Source organism: Syzygium oleosum, unplaced genomic scaffold (genome assembly GCF_021117445.2).
Source record: "Syzygium oleosum isolate NSW1041296 unplaced genomic scaffold, Sole_v2.1 Sole_v2.21, whole genome shotgun sequence".
In the NCBI taxonomy this organism is placed as follows: domain Eukaryota; kingdom Viridiplantae; phylum Streptophyta; class Magnoliopsida; order Myrtales; family Myrtaceae; genus Syzygium; species Syzygium oleosum.
Genome location: NW_026607505.1, coordinates 5,774,730 through 5,801,499, shown reverse-complemented (window position 1 = coordinate 5,801,499; position 26,770 = coordinate 5,774,730). Strand labels below are relative to the sequence as shown.

Below are 26,770 nucleotides of genomic sequence, written 5' to 3'. Positions count from 1 at the left end.
CCTTAACCGAAAGACGCAAAACGCCAGCGGCACTTTCCTCTCCTCTTTCCCCCCACCCACCACCGCGAAACAGCTGGCCGAAAATGGTGGCGGGGGAGGCCGGCGTCGGCGGTGGCGTGCCGGGCGCTTCGGTTCCGGCGGGTGTCTCGCGAGAAGAGCCCGTGACGGAAACAGGGGCGACCGTCAACGGAAAGGCTGGTTTTGATGGCGATAGCGGTGGTGGTGCGGTCGGTCGTGGCCGCGCGAGGGATGAGAAGCCGTGCTCTTCCAGCTCGTCCTCTGGCTTGCACGTCGTCGGCGAAGAAGAAGGAGCGGAGGACGCAGAGATGGTGATGGACCACGTCGCCGTCTGCAACAATGGGGACAACGGGTCGTCTTCCTGTTCTTCGACGTCGCCGCCGCCGCCGCCGCCACCGCCTGAGGGGGCGCCGAGGCCGATGGAGGGGCTGAACGAGGCGGGGCCGCCGCCGTTCTTGAAGAAGACGTTCGAGATGGTGGAGGACCCGGAGACGGACTCGGTGGTGTCGTGGAGCGAGAACCGGGACAGCTTCGTGGTTTGGGACCAGCACGAGTTTTCCAAGGACCTCTTGCCCAAATACTTCAAGCACCAGAACTTCTCTAGCTTCATTCGCCAGCTCAACACTTATGTGAGCTCAGATTCACTCTTCTTTTGAATTTTTTTCGCTGTTATTACGGTTCTCAGTTTCTTTAAAGAACTGCTCTTTCCGGATGCATTGATTGTATTCATGAGTGCCATGACTCGTTGTAAAGGCCTTTCGGAAGTGGTGTTTATAATTTGCGACGAGATTGGAGGGAGTGAGTAATTTGAATCTTCCTTTCTCGACATTATAATCTGTACTTGCACATGAGCAGTCGCTGGTTTTTATCTTAGTTTGAATTTCTCCTTAGGATACAGGTCTTTTTTCAATGTTAATATTGTTCGGAGATTGGATGGTTCTTGTCCTTTGAGGCCTACGGTGGGTATATCTTGGTTGAATTTCCACTTCTGGATGATAGAATCATTGTCTGTGCCTCAGGGTTTCAGGAAAATTGATCCAGACAGGTGGGAATTCGCAAACGAAGGCTTTCGGGGAGGGAAGAAGCAATTGCTCAAGAACATCAAGAGAAGAGGCAGAATCGCCAAGAAGCAACGAGGACCCACAATTCCCGAGGATATTCGAAGAACGGAGATGGATACTCAAAGAACAGAAGTGGAATCCGAAATTCTGACACTCAAGGAAGATCGGGAGACACTGAAGTCGGAAATTCTTGAACTGAGGCAGCAACAGGAGTGTTCACTGAGCGAAATTGGCGTTGTCGAAGATCGGATTCGGCGCGTGGAGTGCCGGCACCAGCAGATGTACCTCTTCCTGGCCAAAGCAGTGAGGAACCCCCATTTTGTGGAGCGGCTGGCTCAGAAGAGGAAGCCAAGCAGAGAGATTGACGCAGGCAAATTCATCAAGAAAAGGAGGCTCCTCGCCTCCGACCCTGACCCCAATTGGTGCGACTTTGAGGGGAACAATGACGATGAGTTCGGTGCTTGTGGAGATGGCCAGAAAGGGATTTTATCGGAGTGTGTGGATCAGAAGCCAGATGGGTTTGCAAATCCGGCGTCAACTGAGAATTTTACTGATGCACTTGAACTAAAGTACGATGATGTGATGCTGCACGGGGATGCGTCCAGAGTCTATAATGCAATGTCGGAGAAGCTGCTCGATGACAGTAGCCTGATTGCCGAAGGAGAGATCAGCGAAGAACTGGCCATCGATGACAGTAACATATACTTGGAACTGGAGTATCTGATTGGGGAGCCACGCGAGCGGGGCGGAGTGAACGAACTCAAGGAGCAACCCGTGGCATTAATGCCTTCGCCCGCCGTGTGATCTTTTCTCGACCCGCAAAGATGTACAGATGGGAGGTTCTTCTCCCTTGGAAGGGTTAAATTAGACTTTGCTCTAGAGTGCATGAGCTGGTTCCGGAAGTTGCAGGCTCAAAAATGTCTAAAAGACCATTCTTCCGACTTGTGCATAGTTTGTGAGATTCTAGCAAAGTCCATTAGCTCTTAGTTACACAGCTCTGTTGCAGAGTTATATGTAAATACCAGTGTGATAGGACCTCTTAGACTTTAGCAAGTTCACTAAGTCTTTACTTCTACAATACCGCTAAGTTTGCACAGCTTTGTTTAATAGATATATGCAGTATTGTATGGCAGTACCTCATCATATAACAATGAGCTTTTTACCGAGTTCCACTGACGTTCATTCAGTTTTGCCCGATCACATAGCCTAAATTTCAAGACTCAAGTTTTCAGACACTGTAATCTTTTCTGCGGATTTGGGACGAGATTTGTGGATGAGAAACGAGTTTCGTTGCGCTCACGCATGGGAGTGAGTTCTGAGCATACCTAATGGGGGACAGGATTAGTCAACTAAAGATGCTTCCTAACAATCTGACAAAGCATATAATACTTCTGGGTCCATCCTCTTTCCCGATTGTTATCATTATGAAATGCCTTTCAAAGGGTGGATGCTTTTTGGTTCTCACTGGAAACTTCAATCTAAATATTCAAGCAAAGGGAAGCTGATGTAGGAGCAAAAGGTCGCTTTCGAAGAGATCTCATCTTACCAAAAGAGGCAAACCCGCATATAAAGATTGGTCCAAGTTAGGTTGATGAGATTTGACAAGGGATTTGTCCAGGCAGACAGACCATTGCACAGGCAGATTTAGATTAGATTTGTGATCTGATCCCTCTACAACATCCTCGCATTTCTCCAACCTAAATGCTCTGGTTTTCATTATGAAGGATGCGCAATTCATCGAAGTACATATAAAATAAGATGAAGGCGATATTTACACCAATGCAACCCCTTATCAGAACTAATGTATTTTATCTGGACAAATTGCATATATACCAGTTGGAACGGGAAAAATACTAGAGCCAAGTTGATGCAGACATAAGAGTGAGCTGTCGGGACCGATGGATGAGTAATCTTTCTGAGGACATCTCTCACAACCGTGAAGATACAGCTTCTTAATTACCTGGTTACATCTGTAAAAAAAATTTCAACCAGCCAAAAGATCTGATAATTATTCCTAAGACAATCATCTGCGTATATGTATATCAGTCCTCACCTATTCGCTGTGTAGATGAGTACTTACATTATGCTGCGTCTATTGAAACGACTGGCTATAAAGATACATTACATGGGAAAACTGTGGAACCATGCCAGGAGGAAAGAATTGGAATATTGTACAATGAGAAAGATGTCTTTTGGCATCTTAAATCTCGCAGTGTCGCTAATGGTCACTAGTCGTTAGTTTACCATTAGGCTTCAGGAAACTAATCGAAGTTGATGACGAAGAAGACAATATACTAGACTTATCAGTCTCCTCTTTGTCTTGAGTGAAAGCTTCAGTCAGCTCCTCTTCAACTTCTATATGCCTTTGCCTCTTACGAAGCCGTTCCTCTGGAGTGTCATTCCCAACAGTTGCCAGCCATGACAAGTCATCGGTATCGATGATCTTATTGATTACAGCTGAGCATCGAGGAAAGAAGCGCTTTCCAAGTTCCACTGCTCACAAAAATGAAGGAAATAGGCCCATTAGGAAGAAATGCAATTAAATAGTTCAAACGTATACATATTGGTCATGTTTGGGCAAGAACTAGTCGTATGCATTGTAGAGTCCAACGTCGAATAAGCAATTATCAAAAAGAGGAGCCTAAGTTATGGGTATTAACTCATGAACAATCACCATTATGAAGATGTCACCTTTTTTGGTGCTAAAAGATGTCAGCTTGGCTATATAAGAATTCGGAGAAAGAACATTACCTAATAAGGCTACTTTTTCGTTTGTTAGACCTGACGAGTTTATGAGAAGTGCATTTTCACGATGCTGGGGTATCAATGCATTATCATCACAAGCTAAGTCCAATTCTTTATTTTGATTTTTTTTTTTTTTTTGATCCGACATATGAAGACCCCGCTACCTAAAGATTGAAGAAACACCCTGTAAACCCCATGAACCGGTTAAGTCCAGGCTTTTGATCTGTGCTGGTGACCCTAACCAAGAGCTGTGCTAGAAATCTGCAACACCCCAACCAACTGCGTTAACCCTAGAGATTAGCTAACTTCAATGCAAAGGGAGTATTACCTGTTTTGGAGAGCGCTCTCATCCTGTTCAGATTCTCCTCTTGGATTTTGAAAGGAGCTTCATTTAAATCCATATTTGCCCCTTGTTTACGAGCCAAATTCTCGATGCTTACCAAAGGATACTCAGAAGTGCCGTCTACTTGAGCAATATCCATTGCCACCTTAGCTTCCATTGGAAAGAGTAGTGTAGCTAGTGCAACTGACAAATGAAACATGGGTGAGAATCACCGTCAGATATTTGAACAACAAAGACTAAGATATATCGAGTACCCAAAATTTTACTCGCCTTGCTTTGTTATAATGCCTTCAGAATTTAAACCCAATGAAAACAGAAAAAGCAGTGCTCTTCATACACTTCCCATGCCTTATTAAGTGCCTGATGAACACCCGTGTCATGTCTTGTATACTTTTGAATGAACCCTCACCTGAATTCTTTCTATTATTGGCCTGCTCTCATTTACTGTTTTACATCGATCAACCAATGTCCAGGAAAAAGTAAGAGTAACCGAACAAAGTATAGTCTGGCTACTGCTAATTTCTGGTCTGCTTCTTAGTCGCTTAATTTTGCAATTCAAAACAGATTTCATTCAACTAATTAATCACGTTTCCAGCAACATACCAGCTAGATACTGCGACTAATTCATGGACCACAGAATTCGTCTAACATCAGATGTTTGTGCATCCAAGACGGGGTCACATAAATGAGGTTATTATGATTTACCAGGAAAGTTATGCCGAAGAAAATCCAAATTGTTTACGTATTTGGCACATACTCTATTACCCAATCAAAGATAGATGTGTTAAACCAATTTACTTAGTTCTTCTTTTTTCGTAAGGTTACGAATGTATTGACACCATCAAGTGTAACTTTTGAGCGATTTTCCCACGCAACCCAAACAGTGATCTCTAGCAAGCAACAACAGCTCAAATGTGACAAACATATGCAATGATGTGCCTATACATGCATATACAGAAACATTCACAATGCTCACTGGTGTGCATGTTTACATCGAAGACAAAGGGGAAACAAGAAAGTCACCTCTATTTTCCAGGTATAACAATTTCTTGCGCAGATCATCCCCTGCTATAGCAAGAGAAAGAGCAGCTTCTCCTAGTAAAGGATCTCTTCTTTCAGCTTGCTCCAATATCTCCACACACAGTCGCTCCCTGGAAGAAGCTTTTCCTTCCTCAGTTGATTTATAGTAATCCGCGGCCCTAGTGAGCCTCTTAGATATCTTAAGTGCTTTTCTACCATCCAAAGTGAGGTCAGATGCCCGGGCTCCTTTTACTAATAGAGACACAATAATCTTGGGCTCTTTCCTCAATGCTGCAACATGCAGAACGGTATAGCCCCTGGAATTTCTTTGATTAACATCAGCAATGCCAAGATCAAGAAGTTCGGTGGTAGTCTTGGCATCACAGTAAGCAACGGCATAATGGAGCGCACATGCATCATCAAGAGTAGTATGTGCCTCCCTAAGTAGCATTCTGACTAGTTCGACATCATCTGAATCCAAAGCCCTGTGTATTCTCTTCACGTGCTTGTCAGGAAAGCTGTCGCATTCGGGTCTCTTCAAGCCAAGTTCCATTCTGGCATCCACGATCTGCTTAACAATAAAATGGGGCAAAGCTCTGTCTAGAGTTACAACATCAACATCCGATTTAACAACAAGCTCAATGCAACGAGCTGACAGACCCTCACATGCATTATTGCACATATTTGCAACAGATAGAACTACCAGTAGATCGTCTATGGAAACCTTGTCAAGAATGTCTAGCAGGTCCTTCTGCAATTTAAAAACACAATGAGAACTGTCTCAACAAAACCATTCTCCAGTCAAAAGACAAGAACAAGAACAAGAACGCTCGACGTGGATAAAGGATGAGATCAAGTACATCACCATGACAAGTAACAATAATAGATGCGTCATACTGCAGTCAAGACTTACAAGCATGATCTACTCCTTTACTCTTCAGGATCATGAAGTAAAAAAGATACTGCGTTGTGCCACTTTGGACATCTGTGCAGAGCCAATAACAGAGAAGAAAAGATTTCTAGAATACTCAAGCTCTTTAACCAAAGATGTGCACCGAGATGGAAACTACAGAGCAAGTGAGAGAGTTTTTCCAAACTTTATACCCTTCTGGGCAAATCTTTGCTGGATAAGAAGGTGACAGCAGAAAAGTTTCTTCAACTTATAGCGGACCTTCCAGTTCATCATGTCTTCCCCCCAAACATAAATCAAGAACAACACTATCATTTCCTCGAATTAATTGTTCCAAATGTAAAATTTTTTAGCTCTCTCACCTCGAAAATCCACTCACACAGAGAAGGCCCAATTAGATACCGCTAACCATTAGCTACCATCATTCGGTATATGGATATAATTCTAAGATTCAACGACAATTAACAGTTGAAACCAAATAAAATGCAGCAGATTCTCATATAAGTAGCACCAAGCCAACGAAAATCATCCAAAGATTCATCATTCCGAGGACAAGTTGAAACCATTCCTCACCTGGTACAGACCCACCAGCTCAGAAATCTCGAACGTGAAAGCCGCGTAGAGCACCTGAACCAGGAAGTCCACGGCGGGCCGACACGCCGCGTGCGGGCACTCCTCGTCCACGCACTCGCGCACCGCCAGCGGCGGCGGCTTCACCTTGCCGCTGTACAGGTACCCCAGGACCGCCACGAGCGAGTCGTGCCCGATCTCGTAGTCCTTCCCCAGCTCCTTGACCTCCAGCTTGGTGGCCCCCCCTCGGGTCAACACGCCCCGGAAGAACGCGCTCCTCGCGCAGAGGATGCAGCGGTGGACGGGCACCTCGCGGCCATCGCGGAGGGCGATCTTGGCGTCGGCGAAGAAGTCGAAGTCGCCGCCGCGCTCGGCGGAGAAGACGGACCCGAGGTGGTCGGAGAGGCGGACGAGGGAGGGGGAGTCGGAATTGGCGGCGGCGGCGGCGGTCGCCGGGGCGCAGTAGATGCTGCTGCCGTTGCTGTTGCTGGCGATGTCGTTGGAGTCGGATAAGGCGAGCCTCGCGGCGTCCATGAGGGGCGAGACCAAGACGGGCCCGGTCGGCGGCAGAGAGGGACGGCGGCGCCGGCGAGCTTAAGAGTACATGGCGGTCGATCGATTGCAGAGCGAGAGCGTGGAATTTGGAGGGAGGGAGGGAAGAGGATAGTCAATGGCCATGGCGTATTTAGATAGAGATGTTGGGATGGGGGCGTGAGGTGGGAGACATGACGAAAGCGTGGAGAGAGAAGGAGGAAACGCACAGGGAAGCATCGGAACTCGAAGGGGAAGTGTGACTGTGACCGAGGTGGTTGTCGGCTTGTTCGCTCAAACGTTTGTGTTGGCTTTTGGTTTCATCGGATGGAGCCCCACCTCACGGTTTGGTCCGTACGTCAGCGGCTCGTTTGAGGAAAAGGACAAAATCAACAGGAAAGTGACCAATTACAGTTCAACTAGCTCGGGCTCAGCTGCCTTCCTCGACGGTGCGGGGGCCGGGATCTACGGAAGGGAAGCCGCCGCTGACCGGTGGAGATGCGTGGAATCTGGTGGCTTGTTTCGGCCTTCAATTCTTCCGTTTCTGTCTTTTCTGTTGTTCTTATCCACGATGACGCTTCTTCGTTTACACTTGTCTTTTCCGTGATCTAGGCTAACGATATTTTGACCAAAAAAAGGTATTCATGCGTGTGGAAGATGAATAGGAAAATCTCGGAATTGGCCAGAAGAAAACATGCTGTCATAACGGTATGCAAAGCGCATGGATTGGCATCGTCGTGCATCTAACCCAAGGATTGGCAAGAAGTGCATGGAAAGTTCGGATAAGCACGGTATGCAAATTCACGAAGAAAACACGTTATCGTAACGTTGAAAATGCATGTCGAGTTGATGAAACTTCCCGTGAGAAGTGTGAGAGTAAGAATGTCTAAAAGACGTTCAAGGGCAAAAGAGATGGATGTCTGCCTGGCCCGATGCGCTGTGCGAATTCGCCTTTTGACATGCACTGTGTCGTTAAGCAATGAGACCAGGTTTTACATGTACATGTATACCGTCCGGACATTCACAACTAAGAAAAGAACCTGATCACCAGGTCGTTCATTGGCGACCGAAGCATTACCAAGGCTAATGAAGAGTCACGGACCAAGTGCGTGAACATCAAATGCTACGAAACTCAAACTCTTCCCGAGCTTGTATAGTTTCTCTACAGATATGCACAGATCTCATTGTATCAGACAATGGACTTTTGATGTTGAGCATGCTGCCAGCAATGCACAACACCCCAATTGCAAAAGTTGAATCGAAAAATGAGATGACAATAGATCGAGTCAGAACAAACATTCGCTTGCATCATCCTATCGACCATACATGAACAGAACTCTGCATAATATAACTCAGTAAAGCCCAATTCATCAGAAGCAGGAGTCATGGAAGAGCAGTCCTGAGAGAGTGACAAGTTCAATCTACCTCTTCTTAGATCTGACAGCTTAGCGGGACGAGTAACAAAAGCATCAACTTATGTGCACCTTTAAGTTCAAAAAAACAAACCAGTAGATTACATGCAACAGAAATTGTCATCCTCAGTGGGGCCATGTAAGTGAATGTGGTCATCTATGACATATTTGCTCACATTGTTGTGGCTTTTCCTTTCTTTCGCTCCCGTAAGGACAATTAAACAATGAAGACTCGTCAGGGTTTTGCCGAAGCTTGACATCTAGTCTCGTTTATGACCCAACGGAGAGCACACCTTCTCCAAACCTTTTCCGATGGAGTACCTGAATCCGTGTTCTTTCTTCGGTGACTTCACGACGTCATTGCTCGGTTCTTTCTTTAGATGGATGGCCTGTACAACGGCATCAATTTCTTCTTTTGCTCGTTCGAAGACATTTGGAGCTCTAACCTCGCCTATTGGGGTGTTCTCATCGATGTCCTCATTCAAGCCGTGAGTTTCCTTGCCATGATGGCGGGGTGACTTTTTAAAATGCATAATTCCTTCGATCTCTTGCTTCGCTTTCTGGATGAAATTGGGTCCTTTGCCATCATTTTCTGCTATCATGACAGATTAGAATCACTACATATTCTTCCAATCTTTTGTGCAAACAAGAACAACTGAACAAGCATCAGGTTTATGCTATGTAGAAATTAAACCTGAGGGAGAACCACTACCACCGGACTCTGTCTGCAGTGTCTGGTCCCTGCAATCTCCTCAGGAGTTCGGTCGTGTCAAAGAGGAGTCGGAATACTTAAAAGCTTAGTTTTCTGCAAAAATCAAAGGTCGAACACTATACCTTTTTTCACGAGTGGGAGACTCTTTCTTTAAATGAATAGTTTGAACGAGAGCCTCGATCTCTTCCTTCGCTCGTTCAAATACATTAGGTGCTTTGACATCGCTCAATGGGGTGTTCTCGTCAATGTCCTTGCGCATTCCGTGCGTTTCTTTGTGATGATGGGGCGATTTGTCATCTTCCTTTGCTCTTTGAATCGCGTGAGGCTCATTCGAACCATCATCTGTTAACACATTTGACCAGGAGAACCAAAATCCATGAATAACACTACTCTATGTATCTGCACTAATGCACGACAACTCGGTCGGAAAGAAAATGATCAAATTCTATCCCAGTTGCCACAATGTAGCTCTTTCCGAAGGTACCACTCCATTCCTACTCCATCAAGCAAAGTCACGCAAATAGAGATGTGATGCAATCCAATTCACATGGAGGATGAATCTAGCTTGTACAAATCCATACAGATGATAAAACCGAAAACAAGTTCCGGGCTAAATTCTACATCGAACGTGTCGCTAAAGATCCCTCCTCGCGCCTTTCCACGCGAAACACAGGACGCGGGCTTCACGTGTACAACGCACACGACAACCTGGAAGAGGCAAGCGCCGAGATTCCAACTCGTCCACAAGCGATCGTCATTTCGCCTAAGCAGACGAATGAACGACGACTCACTATCGCTACATACTAATCCGCCCCAGACCATTCGCAACTGAAACAAAAAACCTCAGCATCCAACGTTCGATCCGCGTCCCCTCGCAGATAATAAGCAACCACCCCAGATAAACTCAAACCCGACCACGTTCAACTTTCGGAAGAAAAATCGGGAATACGAGCAGAAATCAGATTAGCGGGACCGATGTTACAGTCCATGAAAAACCCAAATCTCGAAGGAGACGATCAGATGCTGCGGAGATTGGTACCTGACGTTGAAGGAGCGCTCCGTTCAGGCTTCGCGTCAGCCATGGAGAGAGAGAGACAGAGAGAGAGAGTCTTTGGTGTTTTCGCGTGGATTTTCTGATGTGATTTCAGGTGAGAGAAGTCCGCGTACGCAGAGAATAAAAAGAGAGAGAGCTTTTTCGGACAAGAGGCACGCCTAATCGGACCCGACCGAAACGACGCTTCGGTTCGGTTGGCCCACGGGAACATGAAGAAAACGAAATCGTGTTTGTTAAATGAGAAAGCGGTTCATGAGACCGGACCGGATTCCTCAAAAATGGCGTGGCTGAACCGGATCAAATTGGGTAATCACCGAACAAAACGAGCCGGAAGATCGAATTAGATAGAGTTCGACATGCCGGTTCCAAAGAAGATCTAACCCCGGAAACTACGGATCCGGGTTATAAGCAACTCGACCATCTCGTCCTTCTTCGATTAGTTCTAAAGAACCCTCTCCGATTAGTACGATAACCAATCCTTTCTCCTAGAAATAAAGGTAATGAGCCTCCGGGAGGCCTATTGGGTATGAAACGTCTATCTGGCCAGAAGAAATTGCTGCCCAATTCGCTAATCCAATCAGCTTATGCAAGTGTCATGGACTGGATTCTCCCATGCTATCGTGCCCTCTTATGAATTGAGCTTTCATGGTGCCGGGGTGAAAAGTAATACAGAACAGAAGGGATAATACAACTAGTACTTAGGAATGGTAATTAAGGCGTTTGTGCTAGGATTTCTAAGATAATAAACGGTTGTATCTATGAGGAGCTCGGGGTCGGCTTCCGTGCACAAACTGATCAGAAGTTGATGCCGCTCTATTGAAGAGGTCATGACATGCTAAAACCTGTTATTGCGCCAAAGTGTTGTGTGTATCCCACTCGAGAGACTAGATGCACGTGATACGATCCGATGCGAGAATATTATTCATCATTCGGTTTTTAGGAACAACTATAGAGGGAACGTTAGTTTGGCTCATGGCCTGAAATCTGTCAATTTTTAGGAACAACAATTTTTGCAATGTTTTCATAATTTTTTCCTTTTTTTTTCTTTTTTCTCTTATTTCCCTCCATCGGTCCAGGCCTTGACCTTCATCTAGCAAGGGCATCGCAGCCCCTCGCCTGTGGTCGACAACCTCCACCGACCACTGCAATGGCCACAAACTAGCGGAGGGAAATAAGAGAAGAAGAAAAAAAAAGAAAAAAAATTCATAAAATTTTGTAAAAATTATTCACGTTAGCGTTGGCCGTTTCACGTAAGATGACATGAGTCCATGTCAAAAATTTCTTGCTAAAATTGATTGGATGAACTATATTGGTAAATTATCAAAATGTTTCTAACTAAATTGATCAAATTAAAACGTTAGAATTGAATTGGTACAAGTGTAATAGGTTAGGACTTTTACGATAATTATGTCCAAGAAAAAGGAAAAAACTAGTTTCGAGAGCAGATTCCAGATTGAGAAATTGTCTTGTTGCTTATAATGTCTTGTCGAATCTCAATTACTCCGCCGTTAGGTGAAATGGACGACGAATCAGCCATGCCGTTAAATGCATGGAACTCTCCAAAGTCCTTTCGGTTCGGAATTGCTCATGGACCTTCTTTGTTTTCCAAATCAATAACAGCACAACCAAAGCTTATGGCCATTCGTTGGCAACCATAGAACAAAGTGAACAAACTTCGACCCTTTGAGGTTCAAAAGGACAGAAATGGAGGTTTCTGGGAATGAGCAGAAGGGAAACCCATTTTCGGTTCCACAACTTCATGAGTTTTTCTTTGTATTACATCATCGTACGTGGCTTCCAGGAACTCACCTTCTTTCTCCAACCAAAAGGATAGAGAATTAGGTGCAAAAGTAGGCCTTTCCATGCTTTTTTTATTAATTTTTTTTTTCAACCACCGTGGCGGCTGCGGAGAAAGGAGACTGAGAAATCAAAAAATTATAATTGAAGGCAGACCAAAAATATGAATAACATTACCATCGTCAACTTCCTTGAAGGAGAGGGGTCATGACTTGCTCTTTTCTCGTCTTCTTCGAAGAGACCAAAACAGAAAGAACATGTGCCAAATCACCATGAGCACGCAAGATTATATTAAGAAAAGAAATTTTCCAGCAACGTGATGCGTGTTTACATGCAAGAAGGTCCACGAGTTTGATCAGGGAAAAAGAAAAAGGCTCTCTGCAACAGTGTATGTCTGCTTTTATTCGTACTTTATCCAATGTTTGCTCGAAAGACTTCCTTGTTCGACAGTTCTAAGTTCCAGCTTCCATATAAACATTCTTGGAACTCTCTCTTTTTGCATGGTCTCAAAGGTAAAACACAGTTCGAAGTTTGCATTCCGACCTTTGAATTCCTCGAATAGCCCTTCCTTCCGAAAGTCCCCCACGTTGAAATCAACCTGAACCCAATTCAAAGTTTCTGCTCACAGTGCGTATTTAAGGTCTCGTTGACCCTCCCTCTTCTTATCCCTTTGGGGCCTCTGTATGTAAAGGGGGAGCTGGGGTCTGCGTCAGGCATATCCAAAGAAAGTTTGTGGGTTCAGTTCTTGATTCTAGACCGACGGGTAACGATAAAGTTTCGACCTTTTATCGTCCAAATCTATTTATTCAGCTAAAAAAAAATTTTATCGTAGCTGAGTATGATTGTGCAGAGTAACATGTTCTTGCTCTGTGTTGACTCTGAAATGGATCGGAAATTTCAGATAAAAAATTTTGGATTAAGTTCATAAAAACAGCTTCATGTCCTACTTTTATTTTGGGAATTCTGTCATCTGAGTATTTGCGTTGGATTGTGTTTGAGCAGGTCAGTGCTGAAACTTGTATCTGCCTGGCACGAAATCGTTGCTCATCGGTGTGTCAAATTGGCCCACAACATCAGTTTATCTCCCAGGCAACCGGAAGCGATTGCCTTGAGGACAGATAGCTTGAAGAGAACAAATTTACAAGTCATGACCGATTCAGTTGCCTCTGACAAGACCGATCCTAAGAATTCCATCAAACTCAAACTCTGCCAAACCGAGAACGTGGGTGTCGAACGAACTCTCTCCTTCGAGAATTTCTTACATGGCAAAGAAGCCAACCAGGCTTCGGATAACTTAAAAGTCAAAGATGGTCCGACCTATAAACCTGCGATAAGATTGTCCCGCCCTCAACCTGAGATATTTTTCGCGCCGAGACCCAAAAGCGAGCTCGATGCGGCCACCGTTAAGATGCAGAAAGTGTACAAGAGTTACAGAACAAGAAGAAACTTGGCAGATTGCGCAGTTGTGGTCGAGGAGCTCTGGTGAGTCTTTCATGAATTAATTTGAATTGATCGAGTTGTTACTGATGCGCTCTTTTATTTAATGGCTAATTGGTGCAAAACTACAAATGTTTCAGGTGGAAGGCGATAGATTTTGCGGCCCTGAAGCATAGTTCCGCATCATTCTACGGGAATGATAAGCCGGAAACTGCTGGTTCTCGGTGGGCGAGGGCAAGAACTAGAGTCGCCAAGGTACATAAAAGACACTCTTTTGAAAGAGCCCGATTTGTTTTTCCTCCTTTCAACTTATTTGACCATTAACAATAACATTAGGACGCTGATGATTATCTTTCAGGTAGTAAACGCTTTGTCAAAAGATGAGAAGGCTCAAAAGCTAGCATTACAGCACTGGCTTGAAGCTGTAAGTGCCCTTATCCTCCTGAGGCACGCACCACCACGATCGCTTTTCTTTCCAAGAAAAGGAGATTTGAGTATCTTAAATACTGCTGATAGTATCTTGTTTGAACAGATTGACCCGAGGCATCGTTACAGCCACAATTTGCATCTCTACTATGACGAGTGGTTCAAAAGCGAGACCACACAGCCTTTCTTCTACTGGTTAGTAGTTTTTTTTTTTTTGGTCAGAACTGGTTAATAGTTCATACGGGGATCTTTTGTTGTGTTTGTTACGTTCATGTTTTAGCCTATCATAATATTGTAGAGCTAGCAAAGGCTCATCGGTGTCAAAAGACCTTTTAATAACAAGGACCATGTTAAATGCAGGTTGGATGTTGGACAAGGCAAAGATATAAATCTCGAAAAGTGCCCGAGAAGTGTTCTGCGTCGGCAATGCATCAAGTATCTCGGACCTGTAAGTATACTTATTGCAACACACTTCGGACAAGCAGAAGGTATACATCTGCTTTGAACTGGCATTAACTCCTCTTTGTTTTTCCTGCAGAACGAAAGAGAAGCCTTCGAGGTGAGAGTCAAAAACGGGAAACTCATGTATAGCCAAAGCGGCATGCTTGTGGACACTGTGGAAGGTTCAAAGTGGATATTCGTACTTAGCAAGTCGAGGGCCTTGTATGTGGGTCAAAAGAAGAAAGGCGTGTTTCAGCACTCCAGTTTTCTCGCCGGTGCCGCCATCACCGCAGCTGGAAGATTAGTCGCCCATAAGGGGATTCTAGAGGTACTGCACATTTCGTTGCATTTCAAAACGAATTATCTGTCCGCGTATCGTCTGCTCTCGATCGATATTCTCTAGTAGACAGCCGGCTTCTTTTCTCGCGTAATGTGTATTTTGGGTATGTCTTTAGGCTATTTGGCTATCCAGTGGGCGCTTCCACCCAACAGAAGAGAACTTCAGGGAACTCATCAGCTTCTTGGAGGAGCATCGTGTAGACCTCAGCAATGTCATCGTATCAGATGCTCTAGCTCGACGTTCTGAGTGATGCGCTCGATTGAGACCATCTCCGGCAAAACCTGAACGAGTACCAAAGCCCGCACGAGTCAAGCTAAGCCCATTGCCGAAGAAAGTTGGAGGCCCGAACGTGCTGCCCATTACTCAGCTTCGAGAGAGAGGAACAGATGAACCGTTTGCCGAGCCCGTTTATTTCGCGAAAAAACTTACTACTAGTTTTCTTTATTTATGGACGTTTGAATCGTTGAGGAAAGCAATAAAGAGAGTCTTTTCATAGTTAATGCCGGAAAACATATACTATGCAAGAAAAATGACTTACTATGTTGAATATTAGAAATTGTTTACAAAATTAAGGCTAGACCTTGCCACGTGGGCACTGAGACCCCGACTCCCGTGCCCAAGTCCTCGGAGGCCATACCTTGGTCCTTTGAGGCAAGGCTCGAGGAATTCTGTGCTCGTGTCTTGATCCCCGACGGCCATGCTTGAATATTCGACTCCTGCGCTCAAGTCACTGGCGTCCAGGTCAAGTCTATCAAGGTCAAGGTCGAGTCCATAGAGGCTGAGCCCGAGTGCGTTAAGATCGAGCCCGAGACTTTGGTGCCCCTGCACAAGTCCCAGTCATGCCCAGGTATTCGGCTACTACGATTGAGACCCCAGCAGCCGAGCCTAAGTCCCACGAGGCTGGGCCCAAGTCTCTCAAGGTTGGGGCCTTGTCCCATAAGCTTAAGCTGAGGTCCTCGGCACCTAGGTCTAGGACCTCGGCCGAGTCACTCGAAAACTGGGCCGAAGACCTCGGAATTGTACTCGAGCCTTTAACGATTGTGCCAAAGCGATTGAGATGCCGACGGTCGAAGCTGGATATAATAAAATAAGATGAGCTAAACTTCATAGCTGCTAAAAACAATATATTGAATAACTAAATTCACGCCTGTGAACCTACAAAATGACGAAATCTCAATACATGTATGCATCGAATGCGGTAGGTGTAATGGTAGAACAGATGGATTCCATCATAGAAAGTTATATTAGGAACTCAAAAGTGCGATAAATCGAAACTTACGCTTAACACATTTCAAATTATCTAGTTTTTTACATTTGGAGTGTAAAAATTTACTCCACAAGCGAATTAAGATACTGACAAATACATAACTTGCCGTATTAGCGATTTTGTTCATTCCATTAACAGATAAATAATCCTTCCATTTGAAGACCACGCAGAGTAAGATAGAATCAATGTGTGTGTGTGATGTTTTCGATAAGAAATCCTTTTTTTCCCGGTTGAAAGTCAGCTAACATGTTTGGAATTTGGAAGTACGTAATTAACTAGTTCAAAAGTTTAATCCAACAAAAAAGTGAAAATCAAAATGCGAATATTGCGTGTCCCTTTAAGAAAATAAAAACAAGTTTTCCTATCAAAATGATGGAAAATAATTTCCAATTCATCATCAGATTTTCGTCGAGCACCGGAAAATAATGCTATTTTTCTAAAAAATATCTTAAAAAATATTTTCCGGAGTTGGTAAACTTTTTGCGAAACAAACGATCATTACATCCTTGACGACTATATATGTATGCAAAAATTAGGAGTCTTAAGAAGATTTAACAGCTGAATGATTATTGTTAACTTGGTTAGATGTGGACAGACCCGTCAAACGTGCGAGTTAGGTTGAGTAAAAAATGATCCGACTTAAATTGACCCATTTAACCTGTTTTGATCCATTTTTATGCAACATATTTTTAGAGACTCATAGCCGACCCAACGCAAATCCATTTTTAGTAATTTTTTCTCCTTAACTTGTGACCTTTGAAGAATAGGCAGCTCCATGGACCGGCTTGTTGAGTCAGTAAAGGAGCTCGGGAATTGGATTATGGACAGGAGCGTGAAAGTCGTATAGGTTTGATTAGTCCTTTGCATAGGTGTTTTTAATCAATTCATAGCTTATTTTCGAGTACTCAAATTAGTTTTTCTATCATATTTTTGTTAATTGAATAAGAAATTATCTTTTGAAATCTAGAGTTTTGGAACAAGTTTATTGATTCGAAATATCTTTCTATTTGATAATGACTTCAATCAGTTTGAAATTACGGTGATGTCGCTGATGACTTAGGATTTAGTTGCTCGGATTTTAATATAGTTTAATACTTGATTATGTTTTCCAAAAAACCTTTAAGCTGTAGTTAATAATGACAGCATGTCATGACCGTTTAAGCCACCGGACCCCTCCATCGAACGGCTAACTTTGCCGCACCTAATCCCTGTTCCACTCCGCCTACTAGCCCAAACCCTAACCCTCACCGCACTCGTGATTCGCGCACATCAATTGAAAGCATATCATCTCTTGACATCTCCGGAAGATTGAACAAAACAAGCTCGTCACAAGTGTTACGCAAAGTAGAGATTCTCATGGCTCTGTTGATAGAACCAGCACAATCGTAACACAATTGAGCAAAGTGCACGAGCGAGAGAATTAGGAACATGACTAGAGAAAATCGTGTTCAGTACTCAATAGGGACAGGGTCAAGTTCGTCCGTCTCCTACAACAAGATGGGTTTGTATCGGACCCATTAAAACTCATCTTTTTTAGGCTTTTCATTTTAAAACTCATATTTCATATATAAGTTGACCCGTTTATAACTCACTTAAGTAAAACTAAATTACATTATAAGTTTTTGACCCATTTTGACCGGCCTAGATGTGGATTAGTTAGTATAAAACACTATAATCACCTTACTTCCTTATTCTCTTCCGGTCTTTGGATTATACAACACTTGCCAATGTAGACATCAGTATCAACTCTAACTATTGGTATTTTCAATGGAAAAAGGTCTTGACATACCCTATTTTCCCCAAATGTCTTCCATCTTCTGTAGCCCTATCTGAATGTCAAGGCCCAACTTTGAAGTATTTTGGGTTTCCTTTTTCCTTTTTACTTTTGAAAAATTATTGCAAGAGGAAAGTTCTAATTCAAAAGATAAAACTTCCATCTTTGACAAGCACAGAGTCTCATGATTTCCTATCCACTGCATCCCCAAACTGACTAATTTTCTCTTGGGAAAATACAACCAAAAATCCCAAACTATATTACTTGTGATAAATTTACTCTGAACTTTTTTTTGTGACACGAAAAACCCCAAACTATGTCACTTGTGACAAATTTACCCTGAATTTTTTCGTCTTTTTTGGGCGAGGGCCGACGCCGGCAAGGGTCGCCCTCGCCTGGGCCGGCGAGGGAAGCCCTTGCCCGACGCCGGCAAGGGCTGCCTGACGCCGGCAAGGGTCGCCCTCGCCTGGGCCGGCGAGGGAAGCCCTTGCCCGACGCCGGCAAGGGCTGCCTTCGCCGGAAAAGAAAAAAAAATGGAAAAAAAATGGAAAAAGGAAAAAGACGAAAATGCCCATGGCCAAAGTATTGTAGGGTAAATGTGTCACAAGTGGCATAGTTTGAGGTTTTTCATGTCACAAAAAAAAGTTCACGGTAAATTTATCACAAGTGGCATAGTTTGGGGTTTTTCGTGTCACAAAAAAAAAGTTCAGGATAAATTTATCATAAATAACATAATTTTTTATGGTATTTTCCCTTTTCTCTTTCACCGTCTCTTACGGTCCCAAGTTTGACTTGGAAAAACACACAGGCCTATCAATGGAAAGAGAAACCCCATAAGTTTTCCATGGAAATTGCGGGGTTTCGCTAGATTGAAGATTGATAAACACATAGCCGTAGACCATGAAAGCGAAGTTGTCTTGTTATTTAGAATGTGACTATGGTTTCCCTCAATAAATCCTTTTAAAAGAACAACTAGTTTTGAGAGCTGTTTCCCGACCGTACCCCTTGAGTCAGGGGTTGAATCACTCTCCTTGGTTAGACCAAATAAACGACGAGTCGGTGATAACGCGAAATACATGGTAGTTCAAGTCCTTTTCCAGCTTAGAATTGGTCATGGACCATCTTTCTTCCAACCTGATAAGAGGGTGAATCCAACTTGAAGAGTGTGTAACGAAAGAGTTTGGCAAGGAGTCCTTTTGCCCAAAAGATCTGAAATTTGCTAGCTGGATTATTCAAATGGTATGACCATTTGCCGGCGACCATAGAACAAGTGAAGAGCTTCAACCTTTTGAAGTGTAAAAAGATACAAATGGAGGTTTCTGGGAACGAGCAAAAGGAGAAACCCATTTTGGGTTCCCCAACTTATATCTCTATTCTTTTTCCACAAAACGTGGCTTGGAGGAACTCCCTTCCAAATGTGTTTTTTTTTTTTCAACCAAAAGGATAGAGAATTAGGTGCCAAAGTGGACCGGAATCACGACTCAAGCTAAAGTTAGTGTTTTCTAACGAGACAAGAAAAGGGTTTGGTTAGAATCGAGGCTCGAAAGAAAGTTGGCGTTTCTTTATAAAATAAGAAAGTTTTCGCCAAAATTGAAATTGAGATAAAATTGGTGATTTTTAAGGGGAATTCGTTTTTTTTTTTTGGTTAATACCACGAAAAACCCCAAATTGGTACACATGTGACAAATTTACCAAAAATTAATTTTTTTATCATAAAATACCCGAACTGGTATACTTATGATAAATTTACCCTCCATTAGTTTCCATTAAATTTTACTGTTAAATTGCTGCGTTAATGACACGTGACAATTGACGGGTGTATCAATTTGATTTTTTTTACGGGTGTATTAGTTTGTGATTTTTCGTGGTATTAATCTAATTTAATGGAAACTAATGGATGGTAGGTGTACCAGTTTAAAGTTTTTTGTGGTAGAAAAATAATTTAAGGTAAATTTATCACGGATGTACTAATTTGAGATTTTTCGTTGTATATATAATTGCTGAATATTTGATGTCAATTTTGCAAAAAAGGTGACTTGGTTTTGGTATTGAGTGGGCTGATCTGTGTAGTCCATTCACGGTCTTGCAAGTTGGAGAGGAGACTTGAAAGATGTGACGAAGCATTCAAAGACAGGGACCACGACCTTGTTGCAACGCACTTTCTTCGACCATCTTTGTCACGGTCCTTTGCCATCAAATGATCTTACTTTGGACAATTTATTTTTAATAACCTAGGCAGAGGAACAAATCTATCGTCATTAGAGAAATATCTAATGTAAGATTACGAAATTACACTTTTTTGAGATTTTTCATGATTTTTTTTGGTTAAGATGCACTTCACTAGAGCACATATGTTTATGTATTAATGGTGCCCAGCTCGAGAGCTATCTAATGAAGTAATTTATAATTGCTCGTGGCTTATTAAAAAGTGAAGAATGGCACTATTACTTAACAAAAAATGAGATGAAGATTCAAATTTTCACATTCTTTTAGCTAGACATTTCTTTCGTGAGAGCAATGTTAGGTTTACTATAAGATTAGCTTACACGGTTTGCAAATTTAAATGGGGTGGGAGACTGCAAGGGATCGATTAAATAAGTGTATCACATTCAACGGCTGATAATAATCGACTAGGTCATTTAGTGTAAGGAATTTGTAAACCGGTCTAAGAAAACATGTAATTTCTCCTCGGGCAAAACTGCTAACGAAGACCAGGAATACGTGACATATTTTCACATCCCAATGATGATCTTGTTCCTGAATTCACACGTAGTCCATATGAAATCTAGTTCAAGCAAAATATTGTTGTTTATTGATTTTCAATAGCTTTTGGGTATGAATTTTCCCAATATGAAAGTGTTTTAATAATATGGATCGAATCGGATATGTAGTCTCTATGAGTTGAGTTGGGTATAAATTACTATATTTACATTATATGAAAATATATCAATCTGGGTTGGACCATTTTTTACCTGTCCCAAATCCGACCTGACTCGCCCATTTGACTATTCTAATTGGAGTATATATCGCAAAGGAGAGTTTTAGTTCAATATAGTAAACACACCAAAGATGTCGAAAACTCATCTTACCATAGCGCTCGAAAGAAATCGAAGCGAACGCGAGCGTGATATACCTATGATGAGCGATCATCGAGGCGAAATTGCATCCGGTCATCATCTCATCCGATAAACTAACATTGAGTGGATTGATATTTCCCCGCTTATCAGAATCATCGAAAGGAGAAAATCAATTCCCATCACCTTTACTTAACCAAAAAAGGACAAACAAAACAAGAATTGTCTGTGATCGTTCAAATTAATGATCAGGAAAATCACGAAAGCTCAACTGCCAATGCACGGCATGGATCGACAGCTACAGCGAATGAGACGTATGATAAGTTATTTTTGGCAGCTCTTTAATGCCGACAATACGCAAAATCGCACTCAGATAAGACGTATGTGTCAGCATTGGCCCCCAGTCAACCACCACGACAGCTGTGGAAAAAATAACAAATTGAACGCAGGCTACAAAAAAAAATCATTATATTATTTCTCATTTTTCTGCAAAAACCATAGACTTTGATTAATTAAATTATATAGTCTTGGTCGTCTTTCTCGCTCATCCGTAAAGTCTACAAACCCTACTTCCATGAAGGAGGGGCAACGACTTCGGTTTTTCCCCTCGTCCTTCTTCGAAGAGACGAAAACAACGCGCACATTTTTGCAGAATCCCCATCAGCTTTTCTAGTAACAGTAGCAAGCACATGGAACTACGTTGAACTAATTATTATTGTTTTTTCCAAGCAACGTGATGCGTATTTACATGCAAGAAAGGTCAAGGGGCAGACAAAAACGTGTATGACTGCTTCGTTTGTTTATGAATGGTCGCCAATGAGGGTTAGTCCAAACGTTTGATCGAAAGACTCTTTGCGTGTTCCCCGGTTCTTTGCTTCCACTTTCTTCGACAAGATTCAACTGCCTTGTTTAGATAGTCTAGATAGAATAACGCGTCTGCAATTGGCGCGCGCCGCCTTTTTTCCAAGCCGCCATAATAATGTCTGCCCCCGAAAACTCAATAAGCGAAAGGAGGTCGCGTGTATATAAAGAGCATATAATCCTCATGATCTAGCAATGTGGGATATCTCAATACAAGTGACCGTCAAATTAATGCCGCATTTTAATACTGTTAGAGATAATTAGTATATTTCTTTTGATTCTCTGTATCTCTCACGATCGTGCATACACCTATGAGATTGATGCAAGAAAGAAAAGTAGAAACATGTTTAAATCTAAGTACAACATCATCTAGCAAATTAAACTTCTAAAATTGATGGCTAGAAACTTGAGTTTCCGATAGTACGCTTTTTCACTTAACACATATCTTGGATTTCTAGGGTTCTTTCATCGAAACATGTTCGGTGCACGCATCGAATGCCTCGATCGCTTCACTAGCCTTTGCCAACCTATCGAGTTTTCCCTGAGAAAGAGGAGCACACCAGTGCTCGAGCCAGGACTCCGCCCCTCTTTTAATAATTTAGGGTTTTGGATGGCAAGACATGCGATGTTTAATTAACTTTAGATCGAAGTTGATTTACACACAGTTGTGATACATGTGCCGTGCGTCCATGATGAGGTGCGATTTTACAAAAGAATGATAAAACGAGCTGAGAGAGCTTAGAAGGAGATAAAAAATCAAACCGTTCGTCTTGGGATATTTGTTCGTGCGTATAAAGGAAATGCCAATTTGAATGCCAAGGTCAACGCGATCATGGGAAAACGTGGGACAAAGTCGCGACTCTTGACCGGGGAACATCCCGTGGTTTTGACCCGCCGCGGGATCGTACGGCGGCGGACCAGACACGCGCGCCGTGCGCGCGTCGCGGTAGAAAAGTCAATGCACCCGGCACTTGCCAAGTGGCCATTAAGCTGCAATCTCTTTCCTTAGTACCGGTGGTGGGCCCCACAGTACGAGACGCCTCCCGTGTCGCCCAAGCATGCGTTCGCGAAGATTTGTGGATTAGGATAAATTGGTTTTGCGAAAAATAAATTATCTAAAAGATACATATATATTTTTAAAATTATTATTTGTATAGCTCGAAATAATTGACTAATAAAAATATATTTTAATTATCGATAATAATTTATATCTAAATATTTTCGTGGACGATAAAAATATTTTTCTGTTTATTCATTTTTATGAGTGATGCAAAAGACCATTTTTAAGAAAATATCTCCAAAATCATTCAATTTTTCATGAAATAAACCTTTAGTACAACATGTCAAATCACCGTGTGTACGAAAGCCTAATGTTTCAAGTTCGTCCATGCATATCATGTTTACAGAAATGACGGCGAGCGGCGGCACATCCTAGACACACAACAATATGACGTTGGCGAGAATGGGGGCAAGCACAAAAGCCGAGTTGAGAGGTGGCTGTGGATGGACGAGGAGAGAGCGAACCTAAAAAAACGAAGAAGCGGACATGTAGGAGCTAATTAGGGTTTGGTAGGATTTCAGATCAAGTGCGGCGATGATTAGAATTAGGTGGACACGTGTCGCGATCTCGACATGGAGATTGCAAGCGGATGCACGGTAGGAGACGGCAAATCTATGCCCACTCCGACCGCCCGACGCCTGCATCATGCGATTTCATGGCAACCGGTGGCCCGCCGTCGACTTTAACGATGTGTGTTGTTCACGGAAGCCACCGGGGATCTCTTTTATTTAAGCGAATCCGTACGCTTATCGCGAGCAAAATATAACATAAGAAGCGAGCCCATGCACAGATAAAAGAGCAAAACCCATGCAAGCGAAGGGACTTCTTCCACTTTGATTCGATCGTCTTGTCTTCTTCACATGCAAATTGGGCATTGCTTGTCCTCCTCTTCGATCCGAATCTAGCGGGATGATAAGATCGCGTCCACGTCCTCGAGCAAATGCAATTGCACATGCAAATATTATCCAATAATAAGATATTGTGTTGGGTTCAACGCGTGGATTATAACGAGGCAATATTTAAAAAAAGTAACATTAAAGAAAGACTCTTTTTAACATTATGATCTGAAGACAGTTTGTGAAGGTCGCTCGTGATTTATAAAAGTGCGATTGTAATCGTTGAAAAAATATAAAATTGTAAAGGGAACTTGACTTGTTTAGTATTCTCTTCGCTAGGAAACTTTATTACCACTTCAAGCAATTGACTTGATCGTGTGTGATTTTTATTCTACATCATGTGAATCATGCAAATAATACTGATTGACATAATGAAAGTTAAATAATCATAAAGAAGATACTTTTCTTATTTCCTGATTTATGATCTAATTAAGCTACATTTCGCTTTACTTCTGGTTTTAATTAGCCATCACAATTACTAAAAAAAAATCCCGGTTACGAATGTGCCGCGTTTTTGAACAAAGTGTTATTGTCCTGCGGTATCAAAATGCAAATGATTCTGTGTATCGAATTGGACTATTAACATAATTCGATTAAATCGGTTATGTCTGCACGTTAATGACTAAAACAAGAGGGACATGTCCAAATCAATGTTTTTGATCTACATCATAGCTATGTGGCCTAAAGCCAAATGCCAAGTATCTTTCCATGCAGACCCATTTCCCCCCGACCTTGCGAGCGTGATTGACCAATCTCTTAAATAACTTTAAAGACTCAATGAACCTGTAATTAAAAAATTATTTCACGAAAAAAGAATAATTCAAAAAATATTTTTTTAAAAAAATGATTGTTTGTATCACTTGCAAAAAAATGAATAAACGAAAAATATTTTCATCATCCGTGAAAATAATTAAACGCAAATTGTTGTCTATAATGTAAATGTTTGTCATTTTATTATTTCAAACGAAACAAGTGATTATTTTTAAAGAAAAATTTTCCAAATCATTCATTATCCGCGAAATAAAGGCACTTTCAGAATCACTAAAATCCGAGAGTTTGTATTGAGATAATCCTTTTATATATGCCACATGGAGTACAGAAATTACCCATGCTCTTGAACATATCCATTTAAAAAGGTGCATGTACAGTGGCAGCCAACTTGAATCGTGCCACAGCAACTAGTCACCCCCTGCCCAAGTCCCAACTGCCCACAGCAAAGGCATTTATTATCAACTTGAAGAAGTAGATGCATTGACTTCGATGTGATACTGATTTTCTCTTCTTTTCTCTCAATTCTTGTTTTTTGGCGAGAAAATTTCAAAGAAATTGTCTTGACAATCTGTTCATTAAATGTGCCTTAAATTTTCGATATCTATTATTCGAAGTAAGAGACTTTAATATAATGTATAACTCTTCCATTTTCGAAGTGTCAGGGGAAGTGTCATTTTTCGCTTTTATCTGCCTTAACTCATCCTCCAGGGACACTTATCAAGAAGAACCTTTTGCTAAATTATATGCTTGTTAAAACAGTATTGATGTGGGAGGGCCATTTAAACAAGTCGACATTAGAAGAGGGTGTCTAGTTGCTTTAATATATGCGAAAAATGAATAATTTTAAAAATATATTTTTAAAAATGATTATTTGTATCGCTCGTAAAAAATGAATAAACGAAAAATATTTTCATTATCTGCGAAAATAATTAAACACTTATTCTGTCAATAATAAAAATATTTGTTATTTTATTATTTCAAACGAAATAAGTGATCCTTTTTAAAGAAAATTTTTTCAAATCATTTATTATCCACGAAACAAATAATCTCTCAAAATCACTAAAATCCGAGAGTTTGTATTCAAATAATCCTTTAATATATGCGACATCGAGTACAGAAATTGCCCAAGCACTTGAACATATCCATTTAAAAAGGTGCATGAACAGTGGCAGCCGACTTGAATCGTGCCACAGCAGCTAGTCCACCCCCTGCCCAAGTCCCAACTGCCCACAGCAAAAGCATTTATTATCAACCTGAAGAGTCGGTGCATCGACTTCGATGTGATGCTGATCTTCTCTTCTTTCCCCTCAATTCTTGTTTTTTGGCGAGAAAATTTCAAAAAAATTGTCTCGACAATCTGTTCATTAAATGTGCCTCAAAATTTTGATATTTATTATTCGGACTAAGAGACTTTAATATAATGTACAACTCTTCCATTTTCGAAGTGTCAAGGGAAATGTCGTTTTCGCTATTATCTGCCTTAACTCATGCTCCAGAAACACTTGTTGATAAGACCCTTTTGCTAAATTATGCTTGTTTAAAACAGTGTTGATGTGGGAGGGCCATTTAAACAAGTTGACATTAGAAAAGAGTGCGGGGAGGTCACCATCTCATCGATCCTTCTTCAGCGCAAGTATAAGAGTCCCATAACCTGTTACAGAATACGTGATTTGACCTATAACTATTTTGTTTACTCGAAACTCGTACCTCCGAGGGTGAAGAGGTCAATGGGCCCGTCACAACAACCCAATCGAGGGGCCGGAAGTTCTATATGTAGTAGAAAATGCTAAAGACACGAGTCATTTCGAACTCGTTATCATGGAGAAAATAAAACACGTCCTCTTTATTAGTGAGTTACCAGACTCAGTGATACCTCGATAGAGGAATATTATAGTCTAGACTAGAGGTGATCAATACATGAGCGCCTTGCTCGACCAGCCGAAGCCCGAGAGATAAAATGGGCGAATTTGGACAAAGGTCTTATACGAAAAAGCTTGGCTTGGCCAGAAATTCCTATGCAAAATTTACAATGCGGGTGGTTTGGACAATATATTAGAATCGACCTTCGAATCCGTTCTAACCTAAGTCCATCCATTGGTCGCTCCAGTACGATCCACACTCCAGACCACAGTCGGGCCATAACATCCTCGTGCTCCACGCCCACTCGACGCGGAAGTTGGACGGAATCGTGCATGCTGCTGCTACACTTCGCCTTGTGGCCCTCCCAACTTTTTTTTTTTCCATGAGAAA

General features: G+C 42.2%; 4 protein-coding genes across 7 annotated transcripts; 2 read left to right on the top strand and 2 right to left on the bottom strand.

The window, feature by feature from the left end:
- LOC115671128 (heat stress transcription factor A-2-like) lies at positions 1 to 2,243 on the top strand. The gene is made up of 2 exons (XM_056320947.1): positions 1 to 647; positions 1,038 to 2,243. Exons 1-2 carry the CDS (start codon positions 84 to 86, stop codon positions 1,881 to 1,883), a joined length of 1,410 nt encoding a protein of 469 aa, XP_056176922.1. The 5' UTR covers positions 1 to 83; the 3' UTR covers positions 1,884 to 2,243.
- Positions 2,244 to 2,766: 523 nt separating this feature from the next.
- On the bottom strand, positions 2,767 to 7,417 carry LOC115671210 (BTB/POZ domain and ankyrin repeat-containing protein NPR1). Of its 2 annotated transcripts, XM_056320901.1 has the most exons (5): positions 6,671 to 7,417; positions 5,191 to 5,938; positions 4,153 to 4,350; positions 3,387 to 3,572; positions 2,767 to 3,042 (listed from the first exon to the last, which is right to left on the bottom strand). In XM_056320901.1, exons 1-5 carry the CDS (start codon positions 7,199 to 7,201, stop codon positions 3,032 to 3,034), a joined length of 1,674 nt encoding a protein of 557 aa, XP_056176876.1. In that variant the 5' UTR covers positions 7,202 to 7,417; the 3' UTR covers positions 2,767 to 3,031. The 2 variants fall into 2 exon arrangements, with proteins under 2 accessions (XP_056176876.1, XP_030448565.2); XM_030592705.2 differs by lacking the exon at positions 2,767 to 3,042 and having other exon boundaries at positions 3,062 to 3,572; positions 6,671 to 7,416.
- A 1,110-nt stretch (positions 7,418 to 8,527) lies between these two features.
- LOC115670960 (uncharacterized) lies at positions 8,528 to 10,514 on the bottom strand. Of its 2 annotated transcripts, none has more exons than XM_030592382.2 (4): positions 10,362 to 10,514; positions 9,445 to 9,664; positions 9,305 to 9,351; positions 8,528 to 9,205 (listed from the first exon to the last, which is right to left on the bottom strand). In XM_030592382.2, the coding sequence occupies exons 1-4, from the start codon at positions 10,402 to 10,404 to the stop codon at positions 8,871 to 8,873; spliced, it is 645 nt and encodes a 214-aa protein (XP_030448242.1). In that variant the 5' UTR covers positions 10,405 to 10,514; the 3' UTR covers positions 8,528 to 8,870. The 2 variants fall into 2 exon arrangements, with proteins under 2 accessions (XP_030448242.1, XP_030448243.1); XM_030592383.2 differs by having other exon boundaries at positions 8,528 to 9,202.
- A 2,621-nt stretch (positions 10,515 to 13,135) lies between these two features.
- Positions 13,136 to 15,317, top strand: LOC115671248 (IQ domain-containing protein IQM1-like). Of its 2 annotated transcripts, XM_030592758.2 has the most exons (7): positions 13,136 to 13,655; positions 13,751 to 13,865; positions 13,969 to 14,034; positions 14,143 to 14,231; positions 14,397 to 14,484; positions 14,575 to 14,805; positions 14,933 to 15,317. In XM_030592758.2, exons 1-7 carry the CDS (start codon positions 13,321 to 13,323, stop codon positions 15,065 to 15,067), a joined length of 1,059 nt encoding a protein of 352 aa, XP_030448618.2. In that variant the 5' UTR covers positions 13,136 to 13,320; the 3' UTR covers positions 15,068 to 15,317. The 2 variants fall into 2 exon arrangements, with proteins under 2 accessions (XP_030448618.2, XP_030448617.2); XM_030592757.2 differs by having other exon boundaries at positions 13,199 to 13,655; positions 13,969 to 14,231.
- The last annotated feature ends 11,453 nt before the right edge of the window (positions 15,318 to 26,770 follow it).